Consider the following 27,230-nt stretch of genomic DNA (forward strand, 5'->3'; position numbering starts at 1 on the left):
TTTCTCCCTCCAAATCCCAAACCCCACCCTGACCCTCAACAAATATCCCTGTGGTCACACTTGAGTATACACACACAAAAAAAAAAGAACAAAAAAAAAAAAGAAAAGAAAATATATATATATATATATATATATATATATATATATATATATATATATATATATATATATATATATATATATATATGAGGTCATTCCAGCCGACTTCCATCCCCTAAGAATAAACTGTCTGCCAATCATAATACTGGCTAGGACCCAATTTTTTATGCATTTATCCCCTATATTAATGACCTCCTCATCACCTAAAATACAGAGTCTGGGGCAAAATGAAATTTGAGTGCCCAATATGTCACACATAAAACTCTGAACCCTCAATAAAAACTCTTGTATTTTAACACACCACCAAAAAACATGGGTTGTGTCCCCATCAGGTGGGTGTGTCTTTAAGACCAAGACTATACAATCTAGAGGGGGTCCAATAGAATCGATGTAAAATCTTAAATTGCACAAGGCGCACCCTTGCATCTCTAGATGTAGACTTGACGTTTTTTAGAATCCTAGCCCACACTCCCTCCTCCAAAATCAAGTTTAAATCTTTCTCCCATAATCCCTTGAGAGAAGTTGAAGCTCTGTCCCCCAGACTCTGAATTAGCAGGGAGTAATACACTGATGCCTCATGACCTTTTCCAAAAGCAGTAATCACCACTCCCAGAGTATCTGCCGGTCTAGGGGAGTGTATGCTACTTCCAAAAATAGTACAGAGCAGGTGGCGCAGCTGTAAATATCTAAAGAACTGAGATCTGGGAATCCCAAAATGTTGAACCAAATTTTCAAAGGATCTCAACACTCCGCTCTCATATAGGTCACCGAGTATAGTAACCCCCCTCACAATCCACTCTGACCAGCAGAAAGGGGACTTAATAATACATAATTTGGGGTTCAGCTATAAGCTTGAGGCAACATTTAAATAAATGTCCGAATTAAACACTCTGGACACTTTTGTCCATACCGAGTGCAAATGCGAGATAATGGGGTGTAATTTAACTTCTCCGGTTAATTTGATAGAAAGGCTTTGCAATGGCGAAATAGGGGCAAGAACTTCATGTTCAATACAAAACCAGGGAGGGGCTCTCTCTGGTGGAAGCGACAAATGAGCCAAATCTCTGAGACCGAACATATAATAATAAAACAAAATCTTGGGTAAACCTAGCCCACCTTTGTCAATCGGCTTATACAGTTTACTGAAATGTAATCTGGGACGTTTCCCATTCCAAATGAAGGACTTCGCTATGCTATCAAATTGCTTAAATAAGAGTGGAGGACATCTATAGGGAGAGACTGCAGCAGGTAGTTGAATTTTGGAATACAATTCATTTTAATAACATTAACCTTCCCAATCATAGATAAATGTAATGAAGCCCACCTGCCCACATCGCTCGAAAACCTTTTTATTAAAGGGTCAAAATTAACTAAATCACACAAATTTGCTGGGAATAAAATAGCCAAATACTTAATGCCCTGTTTGGGCCACTGAAAGGCACCCGGCTGAAAAGCCGTTATCGGGCAGTACGCTGTCAGAGCCAAAGCTTCAGATTTAGACCAATTCACTCTGTATCCTGAGAACTTAGAAAAGGAATTAATAATTCTGCGGAGGCAAGGCATAGATCTAAGAGGGTCAGTAAAATAATCTGAAATTAATCCATTTGTTTGTACCATCACTACCAAGTGTATATAAAGTAACTTGATCCATCCAATAAAAGTATTCCCGAATCCGTATATTTCCAAAACCTTAAAAAGATAATCCCATTCTACCATATCAAATGCCTTTTCTGCGTCAAGTGAGATGGCCACGGCCGGAGTCTGACCATACGCCACTGACCACATAATATTGATGAAATGCCTAATGTTATCAGAAGAGCTGCAGCCTTGAATAAACCTCACCTTATCCGTAAGAGATGTCATAACTTTACTTAATCAGTTAGCCAGAATTTTTGATAATATTTTTACCTCTAGCTGGATCAGGGAAATTGGACGGTAACTCTTACACTCGTTTGGATCATTGTTAATATCAGTGGCCGAGGTAAATATTTCACCACCAGCAGATTTCACTGAGGGAATGGTAGAAAAAGACTCTCTCTGTTTTATATATCTAGCCAGAAGCTTCCCAGCTTTGTCCCCCAACTCAAAGTATGACTGTCTTGCCCTGAATAGCCAAAACTCCACCTTCCACGACAAAATAGTATTATATCTGTATTTCAATCGGGTCAATTCTCTGAGGCCATCTCTGCCTCAGCATATTCCCTATTTAATATTTAATTTTAATATTCCCTTCAAATTCCACAAGTTATTTTGGTGAATGCGGCATACTGTACGATCCGGCCCCTAAGAACCACCTTAAGTGCCTCCCAAGCCATGCCCACAGAGGATACTGAGGACCAGATGGTCTCCATATAGACATTGATTTCAGCCTTTAGCATTTGTTGGAATTCAGGATTCTGCAAAAGGGATACATTAAAGCGCCAATTATATGATTTCCTTTTCTTCATATGTGGCAACACCTCTAAAGACACCAGGGCCAGATCTGAGACTAAAATGTCGCATTAACCCCGTGCATGACAGCGCCAACTGATGTCCATCCCTCCAAACTCAAACAGTCCATGTACACCTACAAGAACCCCTGCAACAACTTTGCTGTCGGATTGCTCAAGTCAGGTGTTTCTATACAGATTTTGTGAGACAGATTTACACAGCAAAAGATAATCTATAAAACAAACTCTAGCCAATAGACGGAATAAGCACAAAAAGTGTGTAGGTTCAACCATAAAACTGTCCTGAAGGTGTGTTACTCAGCACAAAAAGAGCACGCGGAATCCTCAAACAGTCAAGCGAATGTTCAGTGAGCTGGTCCACTCGGCTGCAACGTGAGTACAACAAGATGACCCACTCACTCCATTGACTTAGCAAAAAATAGTCCACAAAACAAACTCCAGCCAATAGGAGGAACAAGCACAAAGAGTGTGTAGGTTCAACCATAAAACTGTCCTGAAGGTGTGTTACTCTACAAAATAAACTCCAGCCGCTAGGGGGAACCAGCACAAAAAGAATGTGCAGATTCTTTAAACAGTCAAAGGAATGTTCAGTGAGCCGGTCCACTCAGCTGCAACATGAGTGCAAACAAATTACTTAATCACTCCAATGTCTTTGCAAGAAATATTCCACAAAATGTTTTACGGCCATCCTTAGCATCTATTCTCAATTTGGCCGGGAATATCAGTGCAAAAGTGACCTTCCATTGGTGTAAAAGCTTCTTGCATTCCTTGAATCGATCACGCTTCTCTCTTGTCGAATTCACAAAGTCTGGGAACAAGAAAATGCTGTGGTTCTTCCAAGAAAGCCTTCCTTTTCTCCTCGCATCGCATAACACAAGATCTTTATCAGATGCTACAAATCCCTCCCCTGCCCACCATTTGGCAAATCGGACAACTCTTCCATTCTGTTTCTGCACGCTTACAGGCAGAAACTGAAACAGGAAGCACCCACCCTCAGATGATTCAGTGCTGGTCAGACCAGTCATATTCTACGCTACAAGACTGTTTTGATCACCAAGACTGGGAGATGTTCCGGTCTGCCTCTGATGACGACATCGAGATTTACGCTGATAGAGTAATATGCTTCATCAGAGTGCGTAGAGGATGTTGTTCTGACCAAAACAATACGGATCTACCCCAACCAGAAGCCATGGATAAATAGCGATGTTCACACGGCACTTGATGCATGGACCTCCACTTTTAATTCCGGGAATGTGGAGGAGCATAAACAAGCCAGTTCTGTGCTCCGCAAAACTATCAGAGCAGCCAAACGCCAGTACAGGGACAAGACTGAAGGACAGTTTAACACCACCAACTCTAGAAGCATGTGGCTGGGAATTAATATCATCACAGAATTTAAAGGGAATAAAAACTCCACCGTGAACACCGCTGCCTCTCTCCCGGATGAGCTTAATATTTTTCATGCTCGTTTTGAAGGAAAAAACACTGCCCTCGTGGAGAGAGCTCTCGCGGCTGAAGCTACAGAGGTTAGTTCACTCTCCGTCTCTGTAGCGGATGTAACCCGATCCTTCCGATGGGTGAATATCCGTAAAGCCGCGGGTCCAGATGGCATTCCGGGTCACGTCATCAGAGCGTGCGCGAACCAACTGGCTGGTGTTTTTACGGATATTTTCAACCTTTCCCTTTCCTTGTCTGTGGTCCCCACATGCTTTAAAACATCCACCATTGTGCCTGTACCAAAGCAATCCAAAATCAAATGCTTTGAGAGACTAATCAGAGATTACATCTGCTCTGTGCTGCCTCCCTCACTGGACCCATTGCAGTTTTCTTACCGCAACAACCGCTCCACTGATGATGCCATTGCATCTACACTACACACTGCTCTCTCCCACCTGGAAAAAAGGAACACTCATGTGAGAATGCTGTTTGTAGACTACAGCTCAGCATTCAACATCATAGCGCCCTCCAAGCTTGATGTGAAACTCCGGGCTCTGGGCTTAAACAGCTCGCTGTGTAGCTGGATCCTGGACTTCCTGTCAAGCAGAAGCCAGGTGGTTAGAATGGGCAGCAACATCTCCTCATCACTGACCCTCAACACTGAAGCCCCACAGGGCTGTGTTCTCAGCCCACTCCTGTATTCCCTGTACACATATGACTGTGTGGCAACACATAGCTCCAATGCCATCAAGTTTGCTGATGATACAACGGTGGTAGATCTGATCACTGACAACGATGAAACAGCCTACAGAGAGGAGGTGCACACTCTGACACACTGGTGTCAGGAGCACAACCTCTCCCTCAACATCAGCAAGACAAAGGAGCTTGTGGTGGACTTCAGGAGAAAAGACAGAGAAGAGATGAAGAGAGTCAGCAGCTTCAAGTTCCTCAGTGTCCACATCACTGAGGAACTCACATGGTCCGTCCACACTGAGGCCGTTGTGAAGAAGGCTCATCAGCGCCTCTTCTTCCTGAGATGGCTGAGGAAGTTTGGAATGAACTGCCACATCCTCACACGGTTCTACACCAACACTGTAGAGAGCATCCTGACTGGCTGCATCACTGCCTGGTACGGTAATAGCACCGCCCACAACCGCAAAGCCCTGCAAAGTGTGGTGCGAACTGCGAGACACATCATCGGAGGTGAGGTTCCCTCCCTCCAGGACATCTATACCAGGTGGTGTGTGAAAAAAGCTCGGAGGATCATCAGAGACTTCAGCCACCCGAGCCATGGGCTGATCTCACTGCTACCATCAGGCAGGCGGTATTGCAGCATCAGCCGACTCCATGAAAGCTTCTTCCCCCAAGCAATCAGACTTCTGAACTCTTGATCTCTCACGATCAATATACATCAGCACTGCACTTTATTAATCTTATTATCTCACACTGGACTGCCATAAATTATATTCTCTCTTAACAACACACTGGCAACTGACTATCAACCGACAGCCTGAATGTCAATACAGTACAATACAACCTACTGTATATTTTATATATACTATATATACTATTTTTATTGTATAATGTGTATTCTATATTGTGTGTATGTGTATTCTATATTGTGTGTATTGTATACTGTACATTTTATATTTTTATTTGTATATTGTGTTGTGTGTAATTATGTGTATATTAGATATGTAAATTGTATTGTGTAAATCTGATGTTTATTGTAAATTGGTATATGTCTCATCACTGTCATGACCGCTATGTTGCTCGGAACTGCACCCAAGACTTTCACCCACTATTGCACTTGTGTATATGGTTGTGTGACAAGAAAAGTGATTTGATTTTTTTATTTGGATGATCTCAGAAATTTGGCCAGAATTGATCGGGGCCTGTCTCCCTCTGCGGATCGATAAGCAGGAACCCTGTGAGCTCGCTCGATTTCCAGCTTATGGACTGCTATGTCGAGCAGATTTGGAAAGAGCCCAGCCAGGAATTTCACCGTATCCTGTCCCTCTGCTCCCTCAGGGATTCCAATGATATGGATGTTATTCCGCCGGCTACAGTTCTCCATATCCTCCAACTTCTCCCAGACACGCTCCAAATCCACCTTGGTTGCTAGCGGATTATCAGATAATTCCCTCTCCGATGACTCCAGGTAATCGATCCGTTTCTCGACATCCCCCACTCTTGTAACCACATCAGTGAACTTCGCCTCCATGGCAGTAATGGACTGACATATCACAGCAAGATCCTCCAAGTCAGAAACGACCTTTGTCAGCATTGCCGACATGTTCAGTATCTCTCGCCGCATTTCCCGCACCTCTCAAACTAAATCGACACCCAGGCCTGCGGCCTGCTCGGGGGCATCAGCTTGAGCACGTAAGTGTCTTTTAATGTCTCCAGAGCCTGAGGATTTTGAATTCTTTGACATATTGTCCTCCTAGAACAGTTATGGAACAGAGTGTATCGAATCTCACCGGTTTATGTCATAAAAAGTATTAAAACTAGCAAAGTGCGCAGAGCTCGCCGTTCACACGTCCGATCCTTGCATGGTGTCACGTGACCTCCTATTTGTTGGATTATTAAATTAATGTTCATATCTTTGGTCAAATTGGAAACATGGTTACCTCCATATGATACCATTACTGACATATAAAGCTATAAATGGTCTAGGCCTTTAGTGATCTTCTACAGTATAAACCATTAAGAAGTTCAGGTCGTTGGCAGAGCCTACATGTCTCTTAAACTTTTGCTTTCCTGCAACGATTTGCTTTCCTGCCAATGTTACAAATTCAGACACACTCTCTCTGTACAGAAAGTGCACTGGTCAAAGAAGAAAATTACTTACTTCTACCATCTAACTTGGTTTGCTTGTATTATGGGACCTTAGTGCTGCTTTGACATTATACAGTAGATTATAACATTCTTTTTGGATTATTCTCATTTTGTTTGCATAAATGAGTTGTCACTGTCTTTGTCACTCGTGGTATAGATTTAGTTACAGTGGATGACATATTTAATTTGATGGGAACAGAAATGAGGCTGTCATTGTTGAGTACCTGTGTTGACCGCTCAGCTGACAAAACATGGACAACCACAGGACAAGAAACTGGGTTGTGAAAACTGAATGTGACCCAGGACTTTAAGACAGTACAATATATTGAAGGCACTGTTCCTCTACAAAAATCCCTGTTTGGCATTTTAGGTCTTTTCATAGTGAAATATTCATTTAAATGCTGCTGTTCATTACTAAGGGCTGCATGGTGGCTCAGTGGGTAGCACTGTTTTCTCATAGCAAGAAGGTCCCTGGTTTGAGTCCTGGCTCACCCAGGGCCCTTCTGTTTGGAGTTCTCCCTGTGCTTACCTTGGTTTCTAGTGAATTAGAAACTCTAAATTGCTGATAGGTGTGAGTGAGAGAGTGAATGTGTTTGTCTGTGTGTGTTGCCCTGTCCAGGGTGTTTCCCTGCCTTTGGCCCAAGACAGCTGTGACCCTACATAGGGCTATAAAAGATGGATGGATGTTCATTACTATGTTTTTCAACTCAATTCTATAAATTAGTGTAAGGAATGAATTAAGGTCAGCTATATTGTTCTAGTTTGTGGCATTGATATAATTCATTCAAAAACCCTCATTGTTATAAATTGCAAGAAAAATTATAAATTATATATCTGATGATCTTTATGTTATATATTTAAAAGATATTCCCCCCTTAAAGGTGCATGCAGTAATATTTTCTGTATTAAAAAAGTTTTACTTCTCAAGAAATAAACTGTAATTTTGAAATATATGTATGAAATCATGAGCACTCACATGAGATGTGAAGACTACAGTCAAGCTGTTTTATTGTACATAGAGAGGGTCCCCTCATGGGGCAGCCATTTTAGGATCACATGACCAGTTGAAAACCATTGATTTTGAATGATGTGGCATCCACGCCACTAGGTGTCAGTGTAAGTCAAAGGTGAAACAAGAAAAAAAAGTTACTGAGTGCACCCTTAAGTAGCTTCAATATAGTTAGTAACTTTCTGTTAGCAGCTTTTTCAGAACAGTAGCTTGACAATAATTGAAGTACATTAAAGGGACAGTTTACCAAAAATGTAAATTCTGTCGCTCATGTCATTACGAACCCGTATGATAATAAATATCAATAAATATTCCAGTCCGGGTTTTCCGTAAAATGGTAATTGATAGTAACTCACTCCAAAGCTTTAAAAAGCACTCAAAAGTATCGTAAAAGTGTCTATGCAACTTATGCGTCATTCCAAATCTTCTGAAGGCAATTGTACACGAAATGTATGTCATTTTTCAGTGAAAATCTTGACGTAAAGTGTGAGCTATCAGAGAAACTTCACACCAGAACCTGCATTGTTTAGCGCAATTGAAAGTATCAAAAGTATGAAATACTTTTATACATTTTTGGGTCCTTTTTTAAACTTTAAAATGAGTCTCTATGAACTGCCATTGTATTGAAATGACTGACCACAGTATTTATAAAAAAGTATCCTTTTGTGTTCCACATAAAAAAGAAAGTCATGCAGGTTTGAAAACAAATTAAGACAAAGATAGTAGATTCAAGATAAACAGCTTGTAGTTGTAAGGCACTGATGTCTGTAAAGGTGCTTGGGGACAATCTGCATTGTGAAAAGTGCTATAGAAATTGAACTGAATTATAGTTTTTATATGAATGCTCAATTAAATATCTATTGCGATTTCTACATAATTATAGTTAGTGAATGTGAGTGTGAGTGGTTTTTGAAAGAGCTCCTGGTCTCAAACATGCTCATATAATCTCAATGAGATGAACTGATAGAGAGATTGTAGTGATAATGCAGCGCTGTCACTCCTATGTTGTGCGTCTATCCTCACCATCAGTGTGCACTCCAACAATGAGGTAGTCTCCCATCGCCTTGGCTTGTCGAAGCTGATTGGAATGACCGTAATGGACCATGTCATAACTATAAGGAGAGTGTAAAAAAGATAAAGACAATTATTAAAACAGGGAGGAGCATTAGAATGCTGGTAACCAGCTAACCATGAGCTTTAATTGGAGTCTATTGCATAATCATTTGCTGATAATACATGTTGTGTGTGTGGAAACCTGTATAACCCTTTATCAATGTGAAACCTTTATAAACGTGAACATATATTTTTTCCCAGTAAATCCACATATAAATTGTTCACGTTATTTATAGTGGCCACAGAAATTATGTGGAAAATTAAAGGGACAGTTTGTCCAATTGTTGATGTTGTATTTTGTTGTTTTTGTGGCTGATCTCTGCCATTCTTGTTTCGTGTCTTGTCTAGTCTTTGTGAGAGTGCATGGCTCGTCCTTTAGACTCTGTCATGCATTCTCTTGTCTTGTTGGTTATTGGCATGAGTGCATTGCTCTCATGTCATTCTTGCAGCATGCAAGTCAGTTGTTTTGTGTTTGTCTCTTGCGACCTCGGGCGTGCTTCACGTGGCGCTCGCCTTGCGCTGGTCGCGATCCTCTGTCATTTGTGCTGGGGTTCGGCCGCTTCGGTCTTGGTTGCCTGTTTATATGTGGCCGAACCCCCGAGCAAATCTCCCTTCTTGTCTGTCATTTGGTATGAGCGCATGTTGCCGTTATCTCTGGCGAATGCGATATGCGCTCTGTGTTTGTGACTGTGAGAGCGCGTGGCTTTGTTTTGTTTCCGTATTGCCACGTGTCTCTCGGTCTTGCGTCATACTCCGCCTTTTGTCTCTCTCTTTCTTTGTTTTGCAGCTGCCGCAGTGATCTCAGCCCCGTTGCCCTGGTTACTTCATTACCTTGTTAGCTGATCATCTGCGACACCTGTTCTCCTCGTTTTCCCTCCTGATTTCTCTCCCATATATTCTCCCCGTGTGCTCTATCTGGTGTCAGTTCGTTGTCTCTGTTAAATCAGATCGGTCACATCTTGTTTATCTTCAGTCTAGTCTTTACGGTCGTGTTTGTTATCTGTCTGTAGGTTTTGTATTTCGTTTGTTTTCTCCCTTGTGAGAGTTTTCATTTTTGGTTCCTGTTTTGTTTTGGTTAGTTATTTTATTGGTTTTGTTTCCTTTTCTCTCCACCATGAGTTTTGTGTTCTGTTTAGTTTTCTTTAAATAAAAGTCTATCTTGTACTCTTGCGTTTGGGTCCTCCTCACTTCTCGCTTTCAGCGATTTGTGACGTAGTTCACCCAAAAAAGAACATTTTGTCATTATTTACTCACCCTAATGATATCCCAGGTGTGTATAACTTTCATTCTTCAGCAGAACACATTTGAAGAAAAATACAAAAATATCTTAGCTCAGTAGGTCCTTAAAATGTAAATGGATTTTTCTTTTGAAGCTCCAAAAATCACAGACAGTCAGCATAAACATCATCCATACAACATCAGCGGTTAAATTAATGTCTTCTAAGGCAACACGATCGCTTTTGGTGTGAAAAGATCAATATTTAAAGACTTTTTACTATAAACAATCGCTTACGGTAAGCTTCAAGTGGTCTCTCGTGTGACGTATTCGCACTGGCATGTTACGGACATAATCTCATGTTCTCCACTCGGTTGAGACATCCAGGATAAGCACACAAACACACCACTGTGAGTAAAGAAACCGATAAATACATATCTAAACCAAAGAAGCTTCTGTACAGAGTTCCTCCTCACTTGTAAATACCGCTGCTCTGGCTGTGATGCATGTGTGTCAGTTCTCACGTGTCTCCATTTTTGGAGCTTCAAAGTTCTGGCACCCATTCACTTGCATTGTATGAACCAACAGAGCTGAGATATTCTTCTAAAAATCTTTGTGTTCAGCAGAAGAACGAAAGTCATACACATCTGGGATGGAATGAGTTTGCGTAAATTTACATTTACATTTACATTTATTCATTTGGCAGATGCTTTTATCCAAAGCGACTTACAAGAGAGGAAAACATAAACGAATCATTTTAGGAGACAGTGGTATGAAAAGTGCTGTATTACAAAGTATCACTAGCATCATAATAGTATTCAAAATAGAATAAAGTGCAACAGAATGTTTTTGTTTTTTTTTTTGATGAGAGAATTTAAATTTTTGGGTGAACTATCCCTTTAAGGCACACTTGAAAATGTCTGAATGTCATTGTATTATATACAGTATCAAAGCAAGTGTCATCTGCAAACAAATTATTTTAGTGGATGTATGAAGTCAGTTCCCTTAAGTTCACACAGGTGTCTTGATAGGTGTACAGTAGTTCATCGCACTGAAGTTGCAGTAAGAGATCAAAGTTAACCAATGCCTAAAATTGTTTTCAGCACCCTTCAGGTCAGGTCTTACACCAATAACAAAAGAAAAAAAAATATTAAAAAAGTTATATTTTGTATTATAGTAACATTATTTGCATGACAATTAAAGGAATATTCTGGGTTCAATACAAGTTAAGCTCAATCAACAGCATTTGTGGCATAATATTGATTACCACAAAGTAATTATGACTCGTCCCTCCTTTTCTCAAAAACATTTTTTAAAAAAATAAGCAAAAATCTGTGTGAAGTGAATGGGGCCAATTTTGAGGGTTTATAGGCAGAAATGTGAGCTTATAATTTTATAAAAGCACTTTTTTTTTTATGTTAAAACTTGTGTATAGTTTGAGTTGTAAAGTTGTTTAAATCATAATTTAAGTTTAAACAGTTACGTTGTCATTGCAACTAAGCTGTAAAATTGGATAACTTTGGATTTAAGTGATATTATCACACTAAAATCAAGTGATTAAGTGATTTTAAACACACATAGTATACATCTTGTGGCTATACTTTTGAAACGGAATATTTTAACAAATGGCCCTATTCACTTTCGTTGTACACTCACCGGCCACTTTATTAGGTACACCTGTACATCTATTTATTAATGCAATTATTTAATCAGCCAATCCTGTGGCAGCAGTGTAATGTATAAAATCATGCAGATATGGGTCAGGAGCTTCAGTTATGTTCACATCAACCATCAGAATGGGGAAAAAATGTGATCTCAGTGATTTCGACCATGGCATGATTGTTGGTGCCAGATGGGCTGGTTTGAGTATTTCTGTAACTGCTGATCTACTAGGCTTTTCACCCACAACAGTCTCTAGAGTGTAAAGAGAATGGTGCGAAAAACATCCAGCGAGTGGCAGTTCTGTGAGTGAAAATGGCTTGTTGATGAGAGAGTTCAGAGGAGAATAGCCAGACTGGTCCAAGCTGACAAGAAGGTGACAGTAACCCAAATAAACAGGCGTTACAACAGTGATATACAGAAAAGCATTTCGGAAAGTACAACATGTCGAACATTGAGGCGGATGGGCTACAGCGGCAGAAAACCCCTCCGTACCACTACTGTCAGCTTAGAACAGGAAACTGAGGCTGCAGTAGGCACAGGCTCACCAAAACTGGACAGTAAACGATTGGAAAAACATCACCTGGTCTAACAAATCTGGATTTGTGCTGAGGTACACAGATGGTAGGCCCACTGCAGCCTCAGTTTTCTGTTCTTGGCTGACAGAAGTGGAATCCAACGTGGTCTTCTACTGTTGTAGCCCATCTGCCTCAAGGTTTGACATGTTGTGCATTCTGAGAAGCTATTCTGCTCACTACAATTGTACAGAGTGGTTATCTGAGTTACCATAGCCTTTCTGTTAGCTCGAACCAGTCTGGCGATTCTCTGTTGACCTCTTTCATCAACAAAGCATTTCCGTCCGCAGAACTGCCACTCGCTGGATGTTTTTTGTTTCTGGAACCATTCTGAGTAAACTCTAGAGACTGTTGTGTGTAAAAATCCCAGGAGATCAGCAGTTGCAGAAATTCTCAAACCAGCCCGTCTGGCACCAACAATCATGCCACAGTCAAAATCACTGAGATCACATTTTTTCCCCATTCTGATGGTTGATGTGAACATTAACTGAAGCTCATAACCCGTATCTGCATGATTTTATACATTACACTGCTGCCACACGATTGGCTGATTAGATAATCTCATGAATAAGTAGAGGTGTACTGTACCTAATAAAGTGGCCGGTGAGTGTAAGTGCCTCACCTTAACGAAGATTTTGCTTTTTTTAAAGAAAAGGAGGGACGATTAAAAATATATCTTTTTTGTGGTAATCAACATTATGCAACAAATGCTGTTGATTGATCTTAACTTATATATATTCCTTTAAGGATATTTTATATTTGTACTAACATGATATACAGTATAAACACTTTACAATTAAATAATACAATACTTTATCATTTAAATAAAATATAATTACTTTTTACATTACAGTAATTAGAATGAAATTTTAGTATCAGGGTAGAAATGACACTGTCGTGGAAACAATGTAACAATGCAAAAAAATATTTAATGTTACAATTATTAACTTTTTTTAATTCAAATTTTTTTTATTTTTTTTCTGTCGCTTTTGGGGTGAAATATGAGCTGGACAAGTTCTTTCATGAGATTCACCCTCTAATATATTGCTTTGTCAAATCAACTCAAAGTTAGTTTTGGTTTTAAGTTTGGGTTGTATCAAACCCACTAGAATGTTATTAGGATGTTTAAGATCAACTGGACAGCAGTACTAGATCCATGAAATGAGATAATAACATTCAGATACCTTCTATTGTTTGCCGTATTCTCATTTTACATGACGTGCTTGCCTCAAGGAAACTTTACATTTTGCCTTGTAATATAGGGCCATAGCTAATGGGGTGAAAGATGATAACGATTCTACGGGCCCAAAGGTACAGGGGGCCCCACAACAAATTCTAAACTGTATTTTTTTTTAATAGGAAAAGGGCCCAGAGCAATATACAGTCAGGGGGCCCAGATTACCTTGTGACGGCCCTGATACAGGGCCTAATGTTACACTAACAGTCATGTGATTGACACTGACATTGTAGAACAAGAGGGTTTGTGGAGCAGAGCTACAGACGAGAGGGGATGGATTGGCCAGACGGCTTATATAACACAACAAGACAGACACTTTTTCTGTGCATCTGCTTTTCCTGGTTAAAATGTTGAAGCCATTCCTGGCTCTGCTGCATCTTTAAGAGGATAGAATAACAACAGCACTGCCGATGACCATGAAATATTTACTACTCGAGCTGCTTTGCATTTTGCTGGCGCCCAAACTGCAACTGAGCTCTGCATCTATTTGACCGGGGAAAACAGTATCAATTCTGAATCAAAACAAATTCTGAAAGTCATGAAAATTCCCACCACAGTGTCGCTTCCAGCACATCTCAAATTCTGTATTGTGTTTAACAGAATTCGGTGCTGGAAATGATGCTGATAGTAATTACATTTTGAATGTTTTTGAAATAAAATGGCTGACTTGAGGATTTAATGTATCCTAAGTACACACAATTAAATAATATTTATTACACTTTTTGCATAATCTGTCAAAATTACAGCTTGATTGAAAATGATATCTAGTAAAACTCTTCTGCTCACAAGTGATATTTCCATTGATATTTCTTTGTTTTCTTCAAACAAAATCAAACGGAATCAAATTATATCAAATTAAACCCTCAACCCCCGAGATTTGTTTGAACCGCCGCTACCGGGTGTCTATAAAGTAACTTAATCCACCCAAGAAAAGTATTCCCGAACCCGTACATTTCCAAAATCTTAAAAAGATAATCCCATTCTACCATATCAAACGCCTTTTTGGCGTCAAGTGAGATGGCAGCGACTGGAGTCTGATCGTGGCCACTGCCCACATGACATTAATGAAACGCCTAATGTTATAAGAAGAGTTATGGCCCTGAATAAACCCCACCTGATCTATATGTATTAGAGATGTCATAACTTTACTTAATCGGTTAGCCAAAATTTTTGATAATATTTTAATATCTAACTCAGGGGTGTCAATCTCAGTTCCTGGAGGGCCACAGCCCTGCAGAGTTTAGTCCCAGCCCTGTTCCAAAATGCCTCCTTGTAATCTTCAAGCACTCCTCAGGACCTTGAAAAGCTGCTTCAGGTGTGTTTAATTAGGGTCGGAGCTAAACTCTGCTGGACTGTGGTCCTCCAGGAACTGAGTTTGACACCCCTGGTCTAGCTGGATCAGGGAAATTGGACGGTAACACTTACACTCGCTTGGATCTTTGTCCTTTTTGAGAATCAGATTGATCCGGGCTTGTGTCATGGTTGGCGGAAGCTTTCCATTCTTTAATGATTCCGCATAATCTTCTAGCAAAAGTGGAGTCAGTTTTGTAGCATAAGATCTATAAAACTCAGCAGCAAAGCCATCTGGCCCCAGAGCCTTGCCTGTAGGCAAGGCCTTAATTACCTCACCAAGCTCCAAAGTTATCTCAGAATCAAGAGAAATCTCAGTTGTCAGTTTAGGAAGTTCTAATGGTTCCACAAAGTTTCTAATATCCTCATCAGCAGACGAAGACGTGGAACTATAGTGATCAAGATAGAATTCTTTAAAAGCATTATTAATATCAATGGCAGAGGTAAATATTTCACCACCAGCAGATTTCACTGAGGGAATGGGAGAAAAAGACTCTATCTGTTTTATTTATCTAGCCAGAGGTTTTCCTGCCTTGTCCCCCGACTCAAAGTATGACTGTCTTGCCCTGAGGCCATTTGACAACATTCGGTGCTTCAGCTCTGCCTCGGCACTTTTAATATTGCCTTCCAATTCCACAAGTTCTTGTGCTTTGAATTTCTTGGTGAATGAGGCATACTGTATAATCCAATCCCCAAGAAAGTGCCTCCCAAGCCACGCCAACAGAGGATACTGAGGACCAGTTGGTCTCCATATAGACAATGATTTCAGCCTTTAGCATTTGTTGGAATTCAGGATTTTGCAAAAGGGATATATTGAAGCGGCAACTATATGATTTATTTTTCTTCATATGTGGTAACACCTCTAAACACACCAGGGTGAGATCTGAGACCAAAATGTTTCCAATTGAGCAATCAGCAACTGATGAAATGAGGGACTTAGATATATTTTAAAAAAATCTATTCTAGAGTAAATCTTATGGACTGATGAAAAAAATGTATAGTCCATCCCAGATGGGTTCAAATGTCTCCAAATATCTGCAAGACGAAGATTTTTACACATCCTGTGAAGCGTCAATGTTGCTCTAGGGGGCTTGCACACTTATTATATCATGAGGGGTGCCAGTGGCTTGCAATATCCATATAAAAGCCCTGATCATCAACGTTAGGTGCATAAATATTAGCCAAAATAAGACTTTGCCCCTGAATTTCAGCTAAAACAATAATGATTATTCCTAATTTATCTTTAATCTGAGACATTTTAATTGTAGATGTTTAATTATCAGTGTAATGACTCCCCTGCTCTTACTCAAGCCAGCACTAAAGAAAACATGCCCACCCCATATCCTCCCAAATTTTTCAGCTTCCTGCGGAGAAAGATGCGTTTCTTGAAGAAACACTATATCAAATTTCTTACGCTTAAGAAGAGAAATAACCTTCCTTCTTTTTATGGGGTGCCCCAACCCATTCACATTCCACGTGGAGAGACACAAACCACTCATATTAACATTTGACATTTTGACATATAAGAAAAAATAGATCGTGTGTTAAAAACAAGATTATAAAGTCCACATTCCAACATTAGTGCAGCATTCAAAACCCGAACATTCCCCAGAACCAAACAAAGAGAAAAAAGAAAAACGTGTGCATTTACCCTGTGCACAACAGTGCCAACTGCTGTCCATCCCTCCAAACTCAAACAGTCCATGCACGCCTACGAGAACCCCCGCGACAACTTTGCCGTCGGACTGCTCAAGTCCAGTGTTTCTATACAAATTTTGTGAGACAGAATTACACAACAAAAGATCATCTATAAAACATACTCCAGCCAATAGGCGGAATAACCACAAAGAGCATGTAGATTCATCCATAAAACTGTCCTGAAGGTGTGTTACTCTATAAAATAAACTCCAGCCACTAGGCGGAACCAGCACAAAAAAAGCGCACAGATTCCTCAAACAGTGAGCCGGCCCACTCGGCTGCAACATGAGTACAACAAGATGACTTACTCACTCCATTGACTTTGCAACAAATACTCCACAAAATAAACTCCAGCCGATAGGCAGAACCAGCACAAAGAGCGTGTAGATTCATCCATTAAACTGTCCTGAAGGTGTGTTACTCTACATAATAAACTCCAGCCACTAGGCTGAACCATCACAAAAAAAAAACGTGCAGGTTCCCCAAACAGTCAAGCGAATGTTCAGTGAGCCGGCCCACTCGGCTGCAACGAGAGTACAACAAGATGCCTTACTCCAATGACTTTATGAAGGACATCACTTGCTGTGGGCATGTGAATGTTTTACAGCCATCCTTAGCATCTATTCTCAATTTGGCCGGGAATATCAGTGCAAAAGCGACCTTCCATTGATGTAAAAGTTTCTTGCATTCCTTGAATTGATCACGTTCCTCTCTTGTCGAATTCGCAAAGTCTAGGAACAAGAAAATGCTGTGGTTCTTCCAAGAAAGCCTTCCTTTACTCCTCGCCTCGCGTAACACAAGATCTTTATCGGATGATCTCAGAAATTTGGCCAGAATTGATCGGGGCCTGTCTCCCTCCACGGGTCGTCGAGCAGGATCACTGTGAGCTCGCTGGATTTCCAGCTTATGGCCTGCTATGTCGAGCAGATTCGGAAAGAGCCCATCCAGGAACTTCAACATATCCTGTCCCTTTGCTCCCTCATGAATTCCGACGATACAGACATTATTCCGCCGGCTATGGTCCTCCATGTCCTCCAACTTCTCCCAGACATGCTCCAAATCCACCTTGGTCGCTAGCGGATTAGCAGATAATTCCCTCTCCGATGACTCCAGGTAATCGATCCGTTTCTCGACATTCCCCACTCTTGTAACCACATCAGTGAACTTCACCTCCATGGCAGTGATCAATCGACGTATCACAGCAAGATTCTCCAAGTCAGCAACGAACTTCATCAGCATTGCTGACATGTTCAGCATCTCCCGCCGCATTTCCCACACCTCTCTGACCCAGGCCCATGGCCTGGGGCGTCAGCTTGAGCACATAAGTGTCTTTTAATGTCTCCAGAGCCTGAGGATTTTGAATTCTTAGACATATTGTCCTCCTAGAACTGTTATGGAACAGAGTGTATCGAATCTCACGGGTTTATGTCATTAAAAGTATTAAAACTAGCAAAGTGCGCAGAGCTTGCTGTTCACAAGTCCGATCCTCGCATGGCATCACATGACTCTGTCCACTTGGTTAACAAATACACTATCTTTTGAATAAACTTTATTAGGGGCTAAAATGTTTGGTGAGGTGGAAATGATGCCAAACTGTGGGACAGTCGTAACTTTATGAAAAATTGCTTGAAATCATTTTCACACAATTATTTCACTCTTCGTTTAAATGAACATAGTTTTAAACATATAATAAATTATATTTTTTTAATGGATTTTATAGATTAGTACTGAAAGTCTGGGTTTGGGACAAGTCCAAAACAGCTAAATCTACACATAAAAGGCATTATAAATACCAAAAATAAATGATGAAGGCCTGGTAAAATGTGGTTTTAATGTGAACTTCATATTACAAAAAAATCTGTAAAACAAAATCTTTGAAATCCGTAAAATCCCATTGGACAAAAAAGTGTCCATTGTTGAAAAACACCCTTATGCTGATTTTATGCTTAATTTTGTTTTCCTTTTATTATCATTGCATTACCAAATTTTTCTGTAATACTGTAATACAGTAAAAAATAAAAAAAATAAAAAAATACTGCATTGCAGTAATGAGAATCTAATGTCAATAATCATAGTCAAGTCATTGAGTATGGCAATGCAGTGAGAAAAAACCTAAATGTAAAAAGTAATACATCTGGGCATATTATGGTAATGAGATTAAGATTTAATATTTTTTATTTTTGCATTACGGCAAAGAAAATTTTGAGGGAAATGTTTTTAAAAATCTTAATGGTCTTAAAAATAGGCTTCATTTTCTTTATGCAAAATAAAATATGACCTGTATGTATTTTTTCCAGGGTTTCACCCATATGCTTTTGCTGCATGTTATATAAACTGAGTTTCTCAGTGAAGCACGTTACACATGTTAGATTTAGTGATTGACTGACCCACCGTCAGCTGATCAAGCCTGCCTTCTAACCATGTCATGTGGTTCATCCGTCAGAGGTCAATCAGGCCATGTTATATCTGTTCTGCTCTGTATGGCTGCATTAACACTGCTGTCATGAGATACACAACACTGGCCTTTAGTTTACCGTAATATCATGCTCTGTATATTCATCCTCCTAAAGGCTTTCACTGTCCATCTCAAGTGGAATCCACTCTATTTGTGCTGATGATTGCTCAATGCTGACATGACGGGTCGTTGGCCTGCAAACATCATATCCTGTTGCCTTCTGCCCTCATCACAACATGTCACGGAAGAGTTACACGACATTCCACTGGGAATGGACTTTGTCATGGACGTCATAATGTTTCAGGGCTGATGAGGGACATATACTTTGATCACAACATTCAGCAAGCATTAAAGGTACAAATATGGCCTAACTGGCGCAGATGATGCCTTTGCGGGGCACTTCGAAGGGAGCGCAAGCCTTTCTGTTGGGTCATTCCAAACAGATTTTTCAACAAGAATCACTTGAAAAGTTAGTTGTGAATGACCGTTATCACCTTTCAGTCCTCAGAAGCTCTCACAGAGGATGATTACTGTCTTTGAAGGGAATAGGGCATAGGGAAGATCACTTCTGAATGGAACGCGGGAGCCGGATGCGAAGAAAGTGGCTGCAGTTTATTCATGTTTTTAAAGCAGACATTTTTTGGGATGTACAGCACGACTAAGTGTTCTTTATTTTTTATGTTTAGTGTTTTGTGATTCAAAACATTGATATATTGTGATGTTTTTGATCTGAATTGGACTTGCACAATAGGGCCAGCCTCTTTATTTTACCTGACCTTTAAAAAAGAAATCATTCACATATATCATATATGAATTGCTACGCTATGGATTTTAATCATAACATTTAAATAATTCCTCATCATGCTGTTAAAAACAGCCCATGATGGCATAAAGACACTGAATTAAATTACTTAAAATTATGTTCTCAAAACTCACAAGACTCATAAACTCCAGCCTTTTTGCTTTCTCTATCCGTCTAACACTAAATATTATTTACAAATACCATTTGTTTGAAATGATTTACATGAATTTTATTCATTATAACTTTTGACGGTTGCATCAAAAGCAGGTTGTAAATCCATAAGTATGGCAAATTGAAAATTACTTTGGATACTAAACTGTTTTAAATCTTGTAAGAGTGGTAAACAAAGACCACTTTGTGCTGTGTTTGTTTGTGGGCTGGTTATGTAGTAACATGGTCATAATCATCGTTTGGTTCTCAAGTCAGTGGAAAAGTGGGCCGGTACTGAGATTGCTTCTCAGTTTCCCCGGCTAAACACGAGAGAACACAGCTCTGGCGTGAGAAGCAGCACTATTTCTGTGGAAAAAGGGTATGTGTGTGTGTAGCTGCGACGTGAACTAAAGCCTACTGGCTATTTTTAAAAGGGGGACAAGCAATTTAACATGTCCTGACTCAAATTCCTGTTTAAGTAGGAAATACATCAAAACACCAAAGAAAACTTTGTTTGTCAAGGCACTTCACTGGGACTTTAAAGGAATATTCCAGGTTCAATAAAAGTTAAGCTGAATCAACAGTGTTTGTGGCATTATACTGATTACCACTAAAATCAATTTTGGGTTGTCCCTCATTTTCTTACAAAAAAAACAAAAAAATCTCTGTTTCAGTGAGGCACTTGGAAGTCAATGGGGCCAATTTTTGAACGTTAAAATACTCTTCCAAAAGTATAGACACAAGACATAAACAATATGTGTGTTAACATGATTTTAATGTTAATGTTAAAATCACTTACTAACCGCATCTGTGTAAAGTTATAGCCAATTTTACAACTTTATTGCCATGACGATGTAATGTCAACAAACCCTAAAATGACTATAAAAACAACAATTTAAACAACTTTACAGCTCAAATAATACACGAGTTTTAACAGAAGAGTTAATGTAAGTGCTTTTATAAAATTATAAGCTTCACAATTCCGCCATTAAACCATCAAAAAATCATCCCCATTCACTTCCATTGTAAGTGCCTCACTGTTTTTTTTATTAAATAAGGGACGAGTCAAAATGACTTTTTGTGGTAATCAAAATTATGCCACAAATGCTGTCGATTGAACTTAACTTGTATTGAACCTGAAATATTTCTTTATGAGGAGTGGTATTCTGAACCAATGAGCGTTCACAATGGGCGGGGCTAACTGATACAGATATATAAACCAAACGGTTCCCAAAATATCCTGTCGCTCATTGCAGCTGGTTAGACAAAAACTCTGATGAACATGAAATGTTCCCAGATAGCACACGTACATCTCCGAAGTGTCTGTTTTAGATCATTTCATCTAGAAAACATCACAACCTCAGTAACATCTGCTAAACATCATAAAAAGATCAGATTTACATGTCTCCAGTCAGGCTTCCTAAGCAACCAATTGGCCCGGTTGCTAGGGTGGGTAGAGTCATGATGGGTTAACCTCCTCGTGGTCGCTATATTGTGGTTCTCGCTCTCGGTGGGGTGTGTGGTGAGTTGTGCGCGGATGCCGCAGAGAATAGCGTGAAGCCTCCACACACGCTAGGTCTCCGCGGTAACGCGCTCTACAAGCCACGTGATAAGATGCGCGGATTGACTGTCTCAGACGCGGAAGCAACTGAGATTCGTCCTCTGCCACCCAGATTGAGGCGAGTCACTATGCCACCATGAGGACTTAGAGTCCATTGGGAATTGGGCATTCCAAATTGGGGAGAAAAGGGGAGAAAATCCCCCCAAAAAAGATCAGATTTACAAACATTCTAAATCAAAAACATCTCAAAGTCATGCGCTGAATGTCTTATTGACATCCGAGATGAAACATCTCATAGACATTGCAGATGAGCAAACAACTTATGTCTTCCATATGTAAACACACGCATCAAATAGACGTCTGGGTGATGTACGAGTGCTATCAGGGTTAACTTTTAACTCTTGACGCTTTCTCGCATTGCATCTGGTTAGAACATTGTGTAAGTCTGAGCAATAGTAATAGTGATGTTTGTAGTTTGAGGCTCAGACATGGCAATTTCCCACATCTGATGACCCACATTGTGTGTTTACTGGTTAGCTGCATCATGAGCTGTAACATGGGTTGACATTGTCTCATAATGCCGCAGGGTGTGTTAGTGGAAGAATAATGAATGGGCAGGTGTGGGCGCACGGTTTGAGTTGTGGGGGGGGGGGGGGGGGAGATCACTGAGTGCTCTGTGTTTACACTGTTTACTCCTCTTGACTAATATACTGGCATATACACTATATTGCCAAAAGTATTCGCTCATCTGCCTTTAGACGCATATGAACTTAAGTGACATCCCATTCCTAATCCATAGGATTTAATATGACGTCGGCCCACCCTTTGCAGCTATAACAGCTTCAACTCTTCTGGGAAGGCTTTCCACAAGGTTTAGGAGTGTGTTTATGGGAATTTTTGACCATTCTTCCAGAAGCGCATTTGTGAGGTCAGACACTGATGTTGGACGAGAAGGCCTGGCTCGCAGTCTTCACTCTAATTCATCCCAAAGGTGCTCTGTCGGGTTGAGGTCAGGACTCTGTGCAGGCCAGTCAAGTTCTTCCACACCAAACTCGCTCATCCATGTCTTTATGGACCTTGCTTTATGCACTGGTGTGCAGTCATGTTGGAACAGGAAGGGGCCATCCCCAAACTGTTCCCACAAAGTTGGGAGCATGGAATTGTCCAAAATCTCTTGGTATGCTGAAGCATTCAGAGTTTATTTCACTGGAACTAAGGGGCCAAGCCCAGCTCCTGAAAAACAACCCCACACCATAATCCCCCCTCCACCAAACTTCACAGTTGGCACAATGCAGTCAGACAAGTACCGTTCTCCTGGCAACCGCCAAACCCAGACTCGTCCATCAGATTGCCAGATGGAGAAGCGTGATTCGACACTCCAGAGAACGCGTCTCCACTGCTCTAGAGTCCAGTGGTGGCGTGCTTTACACCACTGCATCCGACGCTTTGCATTGCACTTGGTGATGTATGGCTTGAATGCAGCTGCTCGGCCATGGAAACCCATTCCATGAAGCTCTCTACGCACTGTTCTTGAGCTAATCTGAAGGCCACATGAACTTTGGAGGTCTGTAGCAATTGACTCTGCAGAAAGTTGGCGACCTCTGCGCACTATGCGCCTCAGCATCCACTGACCCCGCTCTGTCATTTTACGTGGCCTACCACTTCGTGGCTGAGTTGCTGTCATTCCCAATCGTTTCCACTTTGTTATAATACCACTGACAGTTGACTGTGGAATATTTAGTAGCGAGGAAATTTCACAACTGGACTTGTTGCACAGGTGGCATCCTATCACAGTACCATGCTGGAATTCACTGAGCTCCTGAGAGCGGCCCATTCTTTCACAAATGTTTGTAGAAGAAGTCTGCATGCCTAGGTGCTTCATTTTATACACCTGTGGCCATGGAAGTGATTGGAACACCTGAATTCAATTATTTGGATGGGTGAGCGAATACTTTTGGCAATATAGTGTATATATACTGCAAAATAAATTTTTTTTTTTTAAAACACCAAGCAGGCGGACAGAAATGGCTGGAATTCTGCAAGAGAAAGCCACTATAATTCCGCTCCACGTATGCATGAATTCAAACACATTTTAGCCACGTACACATCAGAAAGTCTGATGTTTCTCACATCGGAATTAAACGATACTAATGTCCACTACTCATAGGTCAACCCAGACTGATTCCCACAATAATGGCCATCTTATTAGCACTCCATTGGTGTCTAATAGCACAAAGTCAACCCTGCTCAGGATTCACTATTTGAAAAGCTGCTTTGGAACAATACGTATTGTGAAGAGTGCTATACAAATAAACTGCATTGACGTGAAATTGAATTGAGAGCACAGTGAGAAATAGCAGATGGTATTCAGGAGTCAAAGCAGATGATAATGTATTTCAGGGATAGTGTGCATGTTTATGAGATGTAAAACAGAGCAGCACACTTAACAATGATATTTCGAAACTGACTCAAAATAATTTTGCTTACTAGCACAGAAATACCTTTTCAAACACATTTGTGCAGTGCAGATGGCCATGTAGCTATGCCTGTCTGTGCACTCACTGATATCGTACTGTACCGCTCTCCAAAGACTTAAGTTTGTTTTGAGGGCAAAGAAAATTACATGAAGACAGCAGAAATTATGAAAGTATAAAAATTATTCTCTAGAAATTCAGGAAACCTTTCAAGTACATTTCCTGGTCATATTTAACCCCAAATCAATAATAATAATAATAATAAAAAAATAAAAAAAATAAAAAAAGAATTAAATTGTATTTTGCATTAAGAGAATGAAGCCTAAATTTGGAACATTAAGATTTTTTGCATTGTAACATTATTTTCAGGACACCATTTACTTACCTATTCTGAAGCATCCGGACATTTGACTTTTATTGTTACTATTGTTTTCAATGATGATTCATCAGCAAAAATGAAGTGCAGTACCAGAGGAGTACTACTATAATGTATAATACTTTACAATTTAAATAATATATATTTTTTAAATCACATTGCAGTAATGAAAATATCATATTGACCATCTTTTTTTCACATTGCGGTAATGAGGATTAGGGAGTAAAATGTGTGTAACTGTCATGAAAATAATGTCACAATGTTAAAAAAAAATCTTAACAAAAATAGGTTTCATTTTCAATATGCAAAATGTTATTTCTTATTTGTTTGTTTTTTGTTGTTGTGTTTTTTTTATGGTTTTTTTTTGTTTGTTTGTTTGTTTGTTTGTTTTTGAGTAAAACAGGCCATTTTCTTGACAAGTTTTATGAGAATCGCCCAGTTATTGTCAGGACTCCTCTCCTGATTCTAGCAGAATGGAAACTACTCATAGACACCACAAAGAAACTAAACCTTCATCTTCACATGAAATAAATAAATATACTATTACTGTTAGAATTAAGAGGCAAATATTTGGAATTTGTACGTTTAAAATAATAATAATAATAATAATAATAATAATAATAATAATAGGTACTGACCATTGCTGACCAAGGTTGTTGTTGTTGTTATTATTGTTGTGTTTATTATTAGTAGTATTACTATTATCTGGAAACAACTTGAGCAGTCCAGTCCAGCTGTCCAGTCTATAGTCCATTACAGCGTTATTCTAATGATCTCATGTTAATTGAAATAGGGTTCTAGTAGCAATAGTAGAGAATTACCATTTTTGATGGCAATGCAGTGAAAAGCGTTGTGGTGTGTGCACTCACCATCCATCGCACCAGACGCGGACAGTGCGCCTCCTCTTCTCCGGGCTGCAGGCAGCGGCGGCCGGTGCGCTGCTCACATGATGCCCATTCTTTATCATTTTATCCACTCCGATTCACAAGCACTGAAGCACAAAGCGGCGTGAAGACGCTTATATTCACATGTATTTAGCGTGAAGGAAGAAGACTGAGAACACGTCTGTCCTTTTGCAGGGAAGCCGGTTTCTGCATTGGATGAAGGTTACGCTGTAATGCGGGACAACGCCTCCTCTACCGGCCAGCGAATTTACGAAACCTACTACTTGTGAAGGCTATGCTCATTAATATTAATGACGTAGCGGAACTTTCGGCCCGTGAGCCTAACCAAAGTATTTTTTATCAAGTCATTCCACTCGGCAGCCATCTTTAGAACGCTCCCGTGCAGCTATGTTTCTATGTTAAGAAGCGGCGTACAAGTGCATGTCCTATCTACTTGAATGGGGAAAGACCGAAATCTCCAAAATGGTTGGTCAAGATTACGATCAAAGAACATAGTTCAAATTAGCAGTAAAATCTGACAACACTGGTATCATAAATTAAGCTTCGTTTAGTCAAATATCGCTAAAAACGACATTTTCCTGGCTTGTGTAGCTAATGCGCATGCGCGTTTTCGAGTTGATTGACAGACAATATCTGTATCTAAAATGTGATTGGCTCTTTTACTTTAAGGATGGGACTTCCTTTCCACATCCGTTGACCGTTCCGATTTCTCCCATTTATTTTAATAGAAGTGACCAGTCTCTTTACTAACTGATTTGCTGAAAGGCGGGCGTTAGTTTGAGGGCGTTGACAAACTGACAACTCCTGCTGGTCATGGTATGGCTTGTGAATATTAATTAGGGTGGCATGCTGGAATCTCTATGAACGTTACTAAACAACGTCAGCTTGATCAAATTAATATTTATGAGCCAAGCCTTTACCATAGTAGAATTGGGTAACTCGCTTCCGGGGAAGTGTCGTCATGTGGCATGAGTCGTCCGATGAGCGCTGACAGACATGCGGCGGACTGTTACATAACCACAAAGCACTGCGTTCCAAAAGGCACGAATGATGCCTTTCCAGGGCACTATAAAGGGAGAGCAGCCCAGTTGCAGGGTATTTCCAGACCGAAGTGTTAACTTTAACACTTAAATGCATGGGCGTTTCGACAAATATTATTACTCTGGTATTTAGCGACTTGGCACGTATATCTAACACAAGTAAATCTACAAAATGTCTAGATAGTGTCAAATTTTCAAAACATTTTCAAGACAATTAAAAAATAACAGAATAATACTGTATATTATGTTATAATTTGATGTTTTATTTTTCATATATAAAAGAAATGATGCAACAAATATAAGACAGGATTCATTACTTCCACACTGAAATTTCATGAGACGCAACTGGCTGTCAAACACATACTGAGCGACACATAACACATAAGATACACATATGTATTTTCTCAGGCACTTATTGAGTCGAAACACATGTACAACTTACAGCATTTCAGTAGTACACTCAAGTAACAATAGCCAAATCATACTGTTCATGTGTTAACCTTGCTATAGTTTTCTTCCATGTTGTGTCTTCATCAAATAGCAGTCACCTTGAGAAAGAAATAGCATGTATAATATGTATGTGTACAAGCATATGAAATACTTATTATTCATCACGGTCACACAAGAAAATCAATGTGATATAGTAATCATTTGTATGAATATACAGTTGTACTCATACTTGTCTTGTAATCCAATTTCTTGAGCAACCACTGGTGGCGCCATGATGATTCTAATTGCCTGTTTTATGTTTCTGGTCTCAAGAAGTAATGTTAAAAACTATCA

The 27,230-nt window shown here is 39.9% G+C and overlaps 1 protein-coding gene across 3 annotated transcripts in view; it reads right to left on the reverse strand.

Annotated features, from left to right (window-relative positions):
* Positions 1–25,665, reverse strand: part of LOC127450375 (ethanolamine-phosphate cytidylyltransferase-like) — a 46,948-nt gene extending 21,283 nt beyond the window's left edge. Inside the window, exons 1-2 of one of the 3 annotated variants that reach the window (XM_051714456.1) lie at positions 25,372–25,665; positions 8,860–8,948 (exon numbers count right to left, since the gene is read on the reverse strand). In XM_051714456.1, coding sequence (XP_051570416.1) covers positions 8,860–8,948; positions 25,372–25,469 — 187 coding nt within the window. In that variant the 5' untranslated portion in view covers positions 25,470–25,665. Of the gene's footprint in view, positions 1–7,803; positions 7,932–8,859; positions 8,949–25,140; positions 25,272–25,371 lie in introns of those variants that run through there. The other 2 variants (XM_051714455.1, XM_051714457.1) reach the window with 2 other exon arrangements.
* Between the last annotated feature and the right edge of the window lie 1,565 nt (positions 25,666–27,230).

This window comes from Myxocyprinus asiaticus, chromosome 13 (genome assembly GCF_019703515.2).
Source record: "Myxocyprinus asiaticus isolate MX2 ecotype Aquarium Trade chromosome 13, UBuf_Myxa_2, whole genome shotgun sequence".
Taxonomy (NCBI): domain Eukaryota; kingdom Metazoa; phylum Chordata; class Actinopteri; order Cypriniformes; family Catostomidae; genus Myxocyprinus; species Myxocyprinus asiaticus.